We start from the raw sequence: 13,660 nt of genomic DNA, 5'->3' as shown, positions 1-13,660 counted from the left end.
TCCTGCATTCTGTGAAGCCTGTCAAGGATAAAGGGAGGGTTCAAGAGGCAAGTGCTCTTAGCCACTTGTCATGATGCTGGTACTGGTTAGCCTCCCTATTAAAAAAAAATATCCAAAGCATCCCCTTTGACTTAGAATATCTCGTATCTTTGGCTGTGGTCCACAAGACCTCAACTGAGCAACACACCATCCGCATGACATGTCACTTACATTCTCTCAACTCTGGAGAGCCTCCCTTCAAGTTCCAGAACACACCAACCTCATTCCATCTCAGGGCCACTGTACCCACTGTCATTCTGGAACATTCCTCCCCCAGCTCTTGTCATGGCTGGCTTCTGCTTATCATCTAGTTTTCAGCTCAACTGTGAGACCTACTGGAGTTGAACAGTCTAGACTTAGGAACTGTGGGACATCTCAGGAAGAGGATGTCAAAAAGGACTTTTAGGACGTGGGCTGTGTTAGGCAGTGTGGGGCTTTGTTCTATTGGGCACCATCAGGAAGCAGTAAGATTGGGTACCTTAGTCAATCTTATTAGAAGGGGCACAAGCTTGAGGCTAAAGCTGAAATCAGCATGAGGAGCAGCAGTCACTCATAAGAGCCAGGATAGGGGTGGGTTTTGGCTTGGACAATATTCCTGCCTTTGTTTGTTTATGTTAGAATAGGCTTCCTTGGTAGCTCAGATGGTAAAGAATCCACCTGTAGTACTGAAGACCTTGGTTCATTCCCGAGTCAGGAAGATCCCCTGGAGAAGGGAACGGCTACCCACTCCAGTATTCTTGCCTGGAAAATTCCTTGGAGAGGAGCCTGTTGGGCTACAATCCATGAGGTCAGAAAGAGTTGGACACAACTGAGCAACTAAGCCTAACTACAGAGTGGTCGTGTGTTTGCCTTGCTCCGTCTGGGTCTCAGAGTTGCCTTGTCTGATGTTGGCATTCAGGGAAATTATGTTCAGCAGGAAAGCACCAAGGTTCAGCTGGGAGTGCCCGACCAGTCCCAGAAGTCAGGGGCTGTGCTTTTCCTTCTCAGATGTCACTTTTTCAGAGTCCTGCCCAGTTCAGCCAGCCTAATTGGTCCCTTATCCTGAGTCGCTGTCTATCCCAGGACTTTGTTTGCTGCCTTTGTGGCACTTGTCATAAGTAAGAATTATCTTGTTTATTTGCACCTTCATGCAACTAGGACAAAAAGCCCATGAGATCTCGTCTGCCATGTCCATTTGTATTATTTCTAGGACCTAGCACAGTCCTGGCACTCAGATTGTCACCAGGAAAGAAAGGAAAGAAGAAGGGGTAAAGGGAAGATGAGCTCACCTGATATGTATTCTTGGGTCAGTCATTTCCTGTTTCCAGACTTCACCGTGCTGATCTGAGTCTGCCTTTCCAGCATTCAATGGTTGCTACAGCTCAGACCTCCAGAGAGGCAGGCATCCCCAAATGTACCTTGTAGGACTGAAAACAACCTGACCGCCTGAGAAAAGCAACGCTAGAGGAGTTGGAAGCATTTCCACGCTCAGGGAAAAGTGTAAAAATAGAGCTCAACACTCTCAGGAGAAGTGAGTGAGAAAAGGAAAGTGGAGGTTGATAATGGATGAATATAATGAGATGGCAATTTTGGTTTCAAAAGAATGTGATTAGCTCCTAATGACTGCCACCATTCCCTGGTCAATCTACTGTAACTAGCCACTAATGCAAAAATAATGCCCCTCAGCTGGCTCACTTTGAAGATGGAGAGGAGTCTCCCTTTCATACTTTCACCCCCTCATGTTTTTTCCCTTCCTAAGATTATCCCCTATTAGATTGTAGCTCCCTAAAAATGGAAATGGATGTGTGATCAAAGTCTGCAATTTAAGGAGTCATAACCATTCCCTCCTGGACAGCTCCGTGGTGCTTCCTCTCTGCCTTTGTCAACATCATCCCAGCCCCCGGGCCCACCCATTCTCCTTCATCCCCCACCAGGGGCACACAGAGGCTCCCAGAGCTGGGCCAGCAGTCTGTGTGGTCTCTACAGAGAAGTGCCACTCAGCACAACTCATCAGGACCATTTAGGGTTTTTCAGAGGAGACCACCACACTGAGTTTATCCTGAAGAGCACGGCCTGGATAAGGACTGCCAAACTATGCCTTCCTGGGCCCCAGGTGGACATGCCTGTGTCCACCCAGGGGGTGGACAGGGACATTCATTAAGCTCTGCAGTGTCGCAGTTCAGAGGGAGCATGCGAGAGCCCCACGGATCAGGGCAAAGGCAAAGTACATGGAAACAGGGTAAATGAAAAGCCCCAGTGGGTCTGTCCAAAAGTGAAGCAAAAAGCTTTTGTGTGTAGTGAGCTCTCCATCACTGAGGGCATCCAAATAGCAGATGTTAGGGATCATTTTATCAGCTGCCTGGAAGTCCAGATAGGAGCACAGATAACTTATTTTAAAGGTCACCTCCAGTTCTCAGATTCCAGGACCTTTGCCTTCTGTCTGCACAGCATCCACCTCACCCACTATTTTTTTTTTCATCTATCCATCCATTCATTTATTCAAAGGGGTTGATTCAAGCACATATGAAATACAAAGTCAGCATTGGTTTATGAAGATACCATCATGAATAAGATGCTACCACTTACCTAGAGTAAGTTACCTAGATAAGATATTCAAATCATCAGATGTAAACAGTCCGTATAATAACAGAAGTAACTGACTAGCTGGGACGCAGTGGCATGGTGGGAAGGTAAGTGAGGAAGGTTTCACAAAAGAGAAGGTGCTTGAACCGGGTTCGGAAGGATATGTAAGAGTTTTCCCAGGCAGACTCGGGTGGGAGAAAATTTCAAGCAGAGGGAACAGCATGTCTCTAGTCAGTCTCGGAAGTCTGTAACACCTGGAATTGTCTGTGGCATTGTGGTTAGTTGCTAATCATTGATATATTGATTTAAGGGTAAGCAGTGAGATTGGAGGGGCAGACGGGGTGAAATCATTAAGGACCTTGTATTTAAGAGTTTGGAATTTATCCTGAAGACAGTGATGGGGGAATAACTGGGTCCTATCCACAGTTTAGGAAGATTTCTCTGATTATACAGGAGAGTGGATTGGAAGAGGCAACACCAAGGCCAGAGGAGGCTTGCGGGGAAGTGTTTCTCCAGGTAAATTCACTATTTGCAAGGATCGTGGCTGCACATTAGAATCCCTCGGGGAGTTTTAAATACTACTGACGTCTGTGTCCCTTAGACGCTGATTTAGTGGTCTGGGGTAGGGCCACAGCTTTGGGAGTTTTAAAGCTTCCACAGACAATTCTAATGTTCAGCCATGACGAAACCTTAAGCTAACTGTAACCTGAGCCCTGGCACATAATAGGTGGCCAGCAGATTTTTATTTTTCAAAAAAAAAAAAAAACACAAAAAGAAGTATGAAAACATTCACAGGGTGCTCTTCTTGATTTCACACCACTTTGGGTGGATGTAATTAATTAGATAAACATCAGGAAGTCCATTGCTATGACTGAGACCAACACATACCACCCCTACAAAGACCCAGGAATATAGAGGCCTGGCAAGTTGCCTGAAAGAGCTGGGGTGAGAGGATAAGGCCAAGGGCTGGAATCTGGCTTCTGAGAGTTCCATGCAAAAGCAGGAACCATTTGCGTTCTACAGATGGCCTGTGCTGGTGATGACAGGGATGCAGGATGATGGTCAATTACAATGAGGAGTAAGCAGAGGACGAAGAGGAGGAAAAGGAGACGCAAGTCCTCCCTCCACTTGCAGAATGAGCACTCTTATCTCCCTAGCACTTTTCTCACAGACAGATTTAGCGTAGAGCCTCGTGCCTGTTTGCTTCTCTAGGGTACAAGTCGAAGGGTTTCTGATACCCAGAGAACTACATTCTGATCAAGTAATAGCTGGGAAGGTGCCCTGTTATCCCAGTCTAAAACCCTGCGCAAAACTAAGTTGGAGAACATGGCTTAGCCCAGGCAAGCACTTCTCACCCCATCTCCATTCACTCTGGAATGGCTTGGTAACAGAAAGGACACCCATTCTATCTACCCAACCACCGCCTAGCTGAGGAACATGATCATGCTTCTAGAATAAAGTTCAGTAAACTACAGCCACAGGCCGAATCCAGCCCAGCACTTGTGTTTGTAAATCAGGTTTTAGTGGAACACAGCCACGCCCGTGTGTTTGCATTGTGCCTATGACTGCGCTCACTTTCACTCCACAACACCGCAGTTGAGTTTGAGTCGTTGAAACAGAGACTCCCTGACTTACCAGTCCCATACCACCTATTATCTGACGCACTATAGAAAAAGCTTGCCAACTCCTCCTCTACGAAACGACTCACCTAGGCTGGCTTGAAATCAACATAGGAGACTGGAAGCAGAAAAGGGGGCATCCTGAATGGTCTGGGCTTGGAAGAGATAGTGGTCCTGCCTGCCTGTAAAACATCGCCTGCTGAATGGCTGAGTTTCTGACCAATCGGGTCACAGATTCCTCCCTGCTCAGAATGTAGACCCGGTAAGAAATAGGCGGGCACAGTCAATGCTGGGCTATTCAGACGCTGGAAGATCCTCTCCCCTGCCCTGCTGACAGGCAGCTGTGTGGCCTGAGAGGTGAGAAGTCCAGTCTCAGAAGCAATGCGGGGGCCAACTGAGTGGGACAGCTAGCTTGTCCTTCCAGAGGCAGGAGAAGGGCAGTATTCAAGAGGTCATCTGACATTCACGCTTCTGAAGCCACTCCCGCTCCCTGAAACGCCCCTCTTTCTTTGTGAAATAAATGGCTGCTCCCCCCTGTTTCCATGATACTTGGCTGGTAACTCTGTTAAATCACTTCACACGGTTCTTTGCTTGTCTGTCTTCTCTCTTCCTCTTTTTAACTAATTAATTCATGTATTTATTTTTGCCAGCACTGGGTCTTCATTGCTGCACGAGGGTTTTCTCTAGTTGCGACAAGCAGGGGCTACTTTCTAGTTGTGCTCGAGCTCCTCATTGCCGTGGCATCTCTTGGTACAGCGCACAGGCTCAGTAGTTGATATACAGGCTTAGTTGCCCTGTGGCATGTGGAATCTTCCCAGACCAGGGATGAAACCCATGTCCCTTACATTGGCCGGGAGATTCTTAACCACTGGGCCACCAGGGATGTCCCTATTTTCTCTTAAAGCGATGAGTCTCATCTCTTCCTTCCTTCTCACTCTGACCTTCTGTATCCACCTTCCTAGTCAGCATCTCAGCTTGGATGTTGACTAATCATCTTAAACTTGGCTGCTGCCGCCACTGTTCTTATTATTTTGAACATGTTCAGAGGCGAGTGCTAGGCATGGTTCTAAGTACTTTATATACCCAGAACACAACACTTAATTCCTGCTTCCCCAAACCCATTTCTCCCCCATCTGTTTCTCCTCCATTTCAGTAAAAGATGTGACTCTCCAGTCAGTTCTGCCAACCCACAGCCTGTAAGTCAGCCTTCACCTGTCTCTCTCCATCATAACCCATGTCTGAAGTCGACGTGTTGGTGCCCTGCCTGCCTCCCTTCCACTCGCTGGTCCCATGTATGCCTATCCAGTGCCCGCCTCCTGTGTCTTTTTGCCCAAGGACTTCCTCAAGACAAAAAGCATGTGCACACCTTGCCTACTGAGCATGACAGAAGTGCCAAGGGATTTCCTAAGGGCTGACCTCAACAGCGACTTATGGGAAGCAGTGGGTGAACACCCCAACCTCCTCCTCCCTCTGGGAGGACAACTCTGAGGCATGGGATGGGCCCCGGAGATTAAGCCCAGTTGCAGTGGTTACTGGATCTACCCTCGTGGATCTACCCTCTATTGACTTTCTTCCCTCGATTATCTGACTCTTCCCCCAGCCGCCCCACTGTGTTCCTTAGGCTTACCTCCCAAATAAATCTCATACTAGAATCCTTGTTTCTGAGTGTGCCTCTGGGGGGGAACCAAAACCTGCAATATCCAACTGAACATCCTAAAATTAATCCCTCTCACTGCATCCACTGCTCGTCACCTTGGTCCAGGGTACCGTCATCTCTTGCCTGCACTATTGCAAAACCTTCCTAACTGAACTCCCTGGTTCCTCCCTGGGCCTCCTAGAGTCTGCGTTCCATACACGAGCCAGAATATGCTTTATAAAACAGATAGCAGATCGGCTAACTGCCCTGCTCAAAACCCTCCAGCGGTCTCTCGTCACACCCAGAATAACACTCAGCTTGTTACCAGCAACCACAATGCCTCATAGAGCCTGAACTCTTCCCGCCTCTCCAGATGGCTCTCGTCACTGCTTTCTCCACCTCATCCTTGACTGCGGTTACCACCTTTGAATCCGCTGTTCTCTCTGCCTGGACCACTCCCCACTTCTCTAGTCATGACTGCCTTTTTCATATCAGGAAGGAATTAGTTTAAATGTCACCTTCTCAGAGGAGCCATTCCAGACTGTGCAATCTGAAATAATTCTCATTCCCCTATCACTGAACCTCTACCCTGCTTTATTTTCTTCATAGCAGTTCTACTATTTAAAATTGTATATGTTTTCTTGTTCCTTTGCTATGTCTCCCAATCAACTGGAAGCTCAAAAGAGGCTCTGTCTGTTTCTTTGTATTCTGAGTACCTAGAATAGCACCCAATGCATATGAGGGATTCAGATACTCATCAAGTGAATGAATAAGCAAATGACTCTCCTTCTGGACCAGATTTGATCTCATCTCACACACAAAAGATATCAATAACATTTGAGTCAATGAACAGGTGAATAAGTCAGAGCGGCGAAGTCTGTATTTTTCCCCAGGCCCCATCCAAGAACATACAGGCTTTTACACTGCATGACCCATCACAGTGGGTCTCCCCATTGCCTCACCTATACCCAGATAAGGCTCCTACCTCAAGCCATTCTAATCACTCTGTCCTTTCTTTTTAGGCCTTACCAGAGGGACAGACAGCTTCGTGGGACACAGCCAAAGAGGATGAAAACCGCAACAAGAATCGATACGGCAACATCATATCCTGTAGGTGACCTTCTGGGAGGACTGCAGGCTTTGGGGACTTAGACTTAAGGAGGCCATCACTCTTATTTACCTGGAATTTGTTATCAGATAGTCCTTGATGTTTCCAACTTCGGGTCCTCATGCTAGGCATGGAGCCCTGGCTCAGACTCCCTGTCATACCTGGGCTGGATGGCTGATCTCAGCCAGAGGCACTGGGCAGGGAGCTGGCTCCAGGCACAGTGGATTCAGGAAACCTCTCAGGCTTGGGTCTCGTCTGGTGTTATCCACTCAAGAATTCTTCAGGTCCGGGAGGAAGCCCAGACGCAAGGGTGTTCCTAGCAGGCCCCCACTGTGCAGAATCCCAGCATGGCAGCAACGCTGGGTGGAGAGCAAGGTCTACCCATGAGGGATGGGCTGAGAACCCCTCGGTGAGAGATACTGCTACTCCAGGAAGGTAGAGTCCCAAGCAAGAACTGATGCTTAGAAGGAAACTCTGAGCCTAAGCCTGAGGGTTTGGGAAGCAGCTAGCTCAGGATTCAGAGGAGTCCAGGGCTACCCCATTCACACAAGAGGCAGAGCTTAGGGCGTCACGACCCCCTCCAGACCCCACTGCTGCTGGGGACAGAGCTCGGTAGTAACGTGAGTACCTGCCACTCAGGGTCTATGTCGGTGTGGGCCTTGCGTGACACTGAGCCTTCAGGAAGGAAGCTGGTTTTGTGTGGACCTGGAGGAGGCCTGAAAGGACATTGCCTTCTGCTCAGCAGTGAGCTCTAGCATCCCTGGAGGCACCCCGTCATAGTGCATGATTTGATGAGGACAGTGGCACAGAGTAGCTCAAACCCACAGAGTAGCTGAAGCCCTGAGCTTCTCTCCCAGCTATGGGGCCTTGGGCTGGTTACCTGACCTCTCTAAGCTTCAGCTTTCTTGCCTTTAAAATGAGGAGAAGAATAAAGATAGGATGGTTGGGGGTGGGTGGGGGGAAGGTACATAAAACCCTTGGCACCATACCTGGCACCTTTACTCCTAGCCATAGAATTACTCTCTCAGCATCACTGATGAGCAGTGTGGATACACCAGCCCTTCTTATCGTAAGCAGAATGCACTGAATACCCACGTGGGGATGTGGAACAAGCTGGGTTGGGGCAGGGAGGCATGATCAGATGTCCGTTTTGGAAAGATCACCGGGGCAGCACTTTGGGAGGGTGAGTGAGATTGGGGGAGGCTGGAGGCAGAGAGACCAGTGAGGAGGCTACTGCAATGGTCCTAGCAAGGGACAGTGAGGCCTTAACAGGCTCAGTGACGGTACTTGGATGGGACCGTGCTTGATATTCAGTGCTGGGAGGAGAGGGAGGGACAGGTATGATCAGTGCTATCCACAGTCTTCTACACAACAGAACACAAAATGCGGAGCATATACTGTGATTAAAACAGGAGTCTACAGCAGCCCCTCTCCTGTGGTGCAGCCTACCTGGACCTTCTGACATCTCATCAGTTGGGTAACAACCATCCCTTGGTCTCCATTCTCAGAGTAACCCAGTTCAGCCACAAAAAAAAAAAAAAAAAAAAAAAAAAATCCTGAATAACGAGTTATTTCTAGTACAGTTCAGTGTTTTGTTGTCTTTGACTGTCTAGACATTGCCTAAGAAAAAGCTTGCAGGAAGAAAGCATAAGATACAGGCAGCTTGTGAAGGAAGAAAGAGGCAGAAGTTTTAGCTTAGCTATTTCCTGTGCTGATTCAGAAATTGACTGTGAATGGGAGAACTAATCAGAAAAGCATTTATAATTTGTCTCTTGGAAGAGAGTAAGGCAGACAGCAAGATTTCCTGCAAATGAAGTGTTGGAAAGAGACGTTCAAGTGCTCAGGAAATGTGTATTAAGACCTAAGATGTGTGGTTCTCCTCCAAGCCAGGGCCTCTGCTGCCAGGGAGCTCATTCTGGGCCCAGGTTCTGCTGGCTCCAACCATTCTGTGCTCTAGAGCCGTGCATACTGTGCCTTAAAATATCTGGTCATTTGTCCATCCCTCCTACTAGATGGTGAGTTCAAATGGAGTCCACTAAATTATAGGCTGGAAGACTTTGGGTGCTCACTCTCAGCCTCAATCTTCTCTCTGTAAGATGGGTATAATGATGAAATATGATAGTGGAAAATAATGATAGAAAAAATTAATGGCTAGAGCACAGTAAAGAGACGCTGCCTCCCTGAGAGACAAGGGTATCCAGGTTAGGCCAGGTTTGTGGTTCAAAGCCTCAGGGGCCAAGGATGGGAAGTTTTGTATCTTTCCAGACCTCCCGGTGCTCACCCTCTGTGCTCAGCATGCTTGCCCGAGCCATCATCTGCTCTCATTTGGCCTCGGCCTTCCTTCTTCCTGGTGGTTCCACATCTACTTTGGCCCCCGACTTTTTGCCTGTCTCTAACAGAAGCCGGAGAGACCTCCTCAAAATACGAGTCAGCTCATGTCCTTGTCCTACAGAAAACCCTTCAAATGGCTCCCTTCAGTATTGAGCCCTGCTTATCCAAAGGCCTCAGCCCTCTCTCTGTCTCATTTCTCACTCTCACTGTGGTGTTCTCTCCACCGCAGTCTCCTCAGTTAAGCCCCACTGTCCTTTATTCAGAACCTTGAACTGTCCGCACTCATCCATGACACAGGGCCTTTGCACGTTCTCTCTGCTCTATCAGCATGCCCTTCTTGCCTCTCTTTGTTAAATTCTCCTTATTCTTTAGATCTTCGCTTAGGTATCACTTCCTCGGGGAATTCTTCTGACTGTTATGATTCAGTCAAAACCCCATTATTCACTCCAAGAACACAATGCATGTCTTCTCCTTAATCCTCCGTGCTGCTGTGACTTGCGAGCACGTGGATGGCTGTCTGTTGGCTGCCTGGTCTCCTCACTGGAACAGATGTTCTGGAATAGCAGGGCCAGAGCCATCTTGCACTTCTGTGGCCCCACACCTGACTTACGGCTGGTGCTCGGTAGACAGGACTGAATGTTGTAGCTCATAGACTCCCTAAAAGACGCTGAAGGGCTTGAGCCATGGGTCTCTCCCTTCTGGCTCGCCCATCCCCCGCTCAAAATAGAGAACACCCAGAAAGGATGGATGGAGGAGGGCTGGGTCCAGATGACTCTAGGAGCAGTGATATTCCAGCAAGGAAGACATAATGAGCCTATGTAAAGAGGGTGGAGAGATGGGAGAAGGGAAGGAGAGAGCACACTCGTGCCCTCCAGGATCTCACATCTGAGAAGGCAGGATCCCAGGAGCAAGAACAACAGTGAAGGGGATTAAACTCCATGGAAAAGGGATAGAAGATGCTGTCAGCATCCCATCCACACCCACAGCCCCACTGCCTCCTTGTAATGAAGCCGTATAACTCATATTCTCTTAATTGAGACCACACACCTAGTCTCAGGACTTAGTGAAGCTCAGGTTCTTGATGTCTCATCACAGAAAGAATTCAGTGAGAGACAAAGTGATAGGTAAAAAAGTGGATTTATTTAGAAAGAAACACACTTCACAGAGCATGGGCCACCTCAGAAGGCGAAAGCAGTATGAAAATATGGTATGGTTTGTTTTAGTGGGCTGGATAATTTCATCGGCCCATGAGTGGGAGGATTATTCCAACTATTTGGGGGGAGGGGCAGAGATTTCCAGGAATTGGGCCACCACCCACTTTTTGGTCTTTATGGTTGGCCTTGGAACTATCATGGCACCTGTGGGTGTGTCATTTAGCTTCCTAATGCATTACAGTGAGCATATACTGAGGCTCAGGGTCTAGTGGCTGCTACTGCTAAGTCGCTTCATTCTTGTCCAACCCTGTGCAACCGCATAGATGGCAGCCCACCAGGCTCACCCGTCCCTAGGATTTTCCAGGCAAGAATACTGGAGTGGGTTGCCATTTCCTTCTCCAATGCATGAAAGAGAAAAGTGAAAGTGAAGTCACTCAGTCATGTCCGGCTCTTAGCGACCCCATGGACTGCAGCCCACCAGGCTCCTCCGTCCATGGGATTTTCCAGGCAAGAGGACTGGAGTGGGGTGCCATTACAGCATATTAAAAAGCACAGACATTATTTTACTGACAAAGGTCAATATAGTGAAAGCTGTGGTTTTTCCAGTAGTCATGTATGGATGTGACAGTTGGACCATAAGGAAAGCTGAGCACCAAAGGATTGATGCTTTTGAACCGTGGTTTTGGAGAAGACTCTTGAGAGTCCCTTGGACTGCAAGGAGATCCAACCAGTCCATTCTTAAGGAGATCAGTCCTGGGTGTTCATTGGAAGGACTGATGCTGAAGCTGAAACTCCAATACTTTGGCCACCTGATGCGAAGACATTGGAAAAGACCCTGAGGCTGGGAAAGATTGAAGCCAGGAGTAGAAGGGGACGACAGAGGATGAGATGGTTGGATGGCATCACTGATTCAATGGACATGAGTTTGAGCAGTCTCTGGGAGTTGGTGATGGACGTGGAGGCCTGGTGTGCTGCTGTCCATGGGGTCATAAAGAGTCAGACACGACTGAGCAACTGAGCTGAACTGAGGGTCTAGTGGAGGGCAGCTCATCTTGGACCTGTTTGGTGCTAATCAGTTTATATTATATCCTCAGGCTATGTTATTCTTTTAAAGGTAGTGCCCTGCCCCTTCCCCTCTAGTTTCAGTAACACCCACTGGCATCTAGGGATGCAACTAGGGTGAGGCGGGCGACATCCAGGATGTGACATTCCAGGGGCTGCTTGGCCTCAGCTGTTGACCCTGCACCTTCCTGACTCTGAGAGCAATCACCTCTCTAAACATATGCCCTGGCACCTCACTGGTTCCCCCATACACACTCGCCCTGTTTGCATCTCTTTGCCTGAGGACTTTCCCCAAAGCTGAGGCAGGATGATCTGTCCAGGCTCAAGACCATCTCTCCCTGGACCACAAAATAGCCCAGCTCCTCACCTCCAGCCCTGCTAGGTTGTATGGTCTTCACCTTTTTCCAGAGCCTCCATGGGGAGTGGGCTGCAGTTGCTCACAGTAGTAGTAGATTTGGAAACTCACCCTTCCTGGGCTCCTTCTTTTGGCTGTCTCACTCCCACCCCCTACTCCCCCTGGTATCCCCTTCTCTTCCTACATAAACGGCTTGCACTGGAATTCTCATCTTAGATCTACTTTAGAGGAAGCCCAAACAGAGACAGAGGAAATTTAGACAGCTAGTGATACCACTTGGAGAAGGCGATGGCACCCCACTCCAGTACTCTTGCCTGGAAAATCCCATGGGCGGAGGAGCCTGGTGGGCTGCAGTCCATGGGGTCTCGAAGAGTCGGATGCGACTGAGCAACTTCACTTTCACTTTTCTCTTTCATGCATTGAAGAAGGAAATGGCAACGCACTCCAGTGTTCTTGCCTGGAGAATCCCGGGGACGGAGGAGCCTGATGGGCTGCCGTCTATGGGGTCACACAGAGTCGGACACGACTGAAGCGACTTAGCAGCAGCGGTGATACCACTTGGCTGGGTTTGTGTGTTGTGTTTCCGTGTGTGTGTGTGTTGCTCAGTTGTGTCCGACTCTCTGTGGCCTCATAGACTGTAGCTCACCAGTCTCCTCTGTCCATGGGATTTCCCAGTCAAGAATACTGGAGGGATATTTCCTTCTCCAGGGGATCTTCCCAACCCAGGGATCGAACACAGGTTTGCTGGGTTTAAAGAGAATTGAATCTCCTTTGTAATGTAAGTATCATTAATTCTGCAGCAAAACTGTGGCTGGACTCGGTCTACACTTAGTCCTGAGAGGAGACAGTGCCAAGTAACCAGTGCTTCCAAAAGCAGTGCAAGGCATAAAGAGGACCAAGAAAGAAAGGGGGGGGAAAGCGCCCTGTAATTGAAATAAGAAAGAAAAAGGAAACAGCCGGAAGGACTAGAAAGTGGTCCTGCCCTTGTATGTGTCCCTCCCGAAGGCAAAGTCTGCCCTGGCTTGATAAATAGAAATATTCTTGGCGCAAGAAGAACACCGGGTGTGATTAGCATCCTAAGGAACCCAGGGCTCCGGGAGGCTGGTGCGGAGGACAAAGGCCCAGGCCAGGGAGGACAGAGAAGATGAAAGGAGCGGGGATGGAGGGAGGGCGCTGCCTGCAAATGAAACAATGAAAGAGAAACCTTGGCTAAATAAGCCCTTTTCTTCCAAATGCTTCTGTTTAGAATTTAGTAATAGAGACAGTGGGGTTTCCAGGGAGTAGAAACGAAAGAGAGTGAAAGGGAAGGGAATGAATGGGAGAAACAGAACAAAAGAGTGCTTTACTTTTAAGTAACCCTGGGGCATTGGCGGTAGACAAGGGGAAATTTCAAGAAGAGTGCAGCATTCCTCCTGTGGAAGTTAGAGAGGGCACTTCTTGGACTGTCAGGAAGGAGATTGCAGGGGGAGAGGAAATGATCCCAGGGGGTGCACATTTTATCAAATGAGGCTTCTCTTTTATCAAATGACAGATTCTCCTGGAATCTGTTGGGGTCCCAGTAGAAAACTGATGGGACCTTCAAATAGGGTGATTTGATGAGAACTTCATCAAGTGGATTTTGTTTGTATTTATTTTTCTTATGAAGATGTGCGCTAGCTATGGGGAGACTACAGGAATAATGCAGTGCCCTGGGGCTAAATGCCACACCCGGGCCACAGAGGACTATGTAAGAAGTTCCCAGGACCCAGAGGAAGGTGACCTAGCTGAAGGCATGACCTTTTAGTGGCCTTGCAG

At 48.5% G+C, this 13,660-nt stretch overlaps 1 protein-coding gene across 1 annotated transcript in view; it reads left to right on the top strand.

Moving 5' to 3' along the window:
- Positions 1-13,660, top strand: part of PTPRT (protein tyrosine phosphatase receptor type T) — a 1,166,895-nt gene that overhangs the window by 1,085,456 nt on the left and 67,779 nt on the right. Inside the window, exon 18 of the mRNA XM_042230145.2 lies at positions 6,879-6,966. Within this exon, the coding sequence (XP_042086079.1) occupies positions 6,879-6,966 (88 nt within the window). The remainder of the gene's footprint in view (positions 1-6,878; positions 6,967-13,660) is intronic.

The sequence above is a fragment of the Ovis aries genome, chromosome 13 (genome assembly GCF_016772045.2).
Source record: "Ovis aries strain OAR_USU_Benz2616 breed Rambouillet chromosome 13, ARS-UI_Ramb_v3.0, whole genome shotgun sequence".
NCBI classification, from domain to species: Eukaryota; Metazoa; Chordata; class Mammalia; order Artiodactyla; family Bovidae; genus Ovis; species Ovis aries.
Note: the sequence above shows the minus strand (reverse complement) of the source record. Positions and strands in the feature narration are given on the sequence as shown.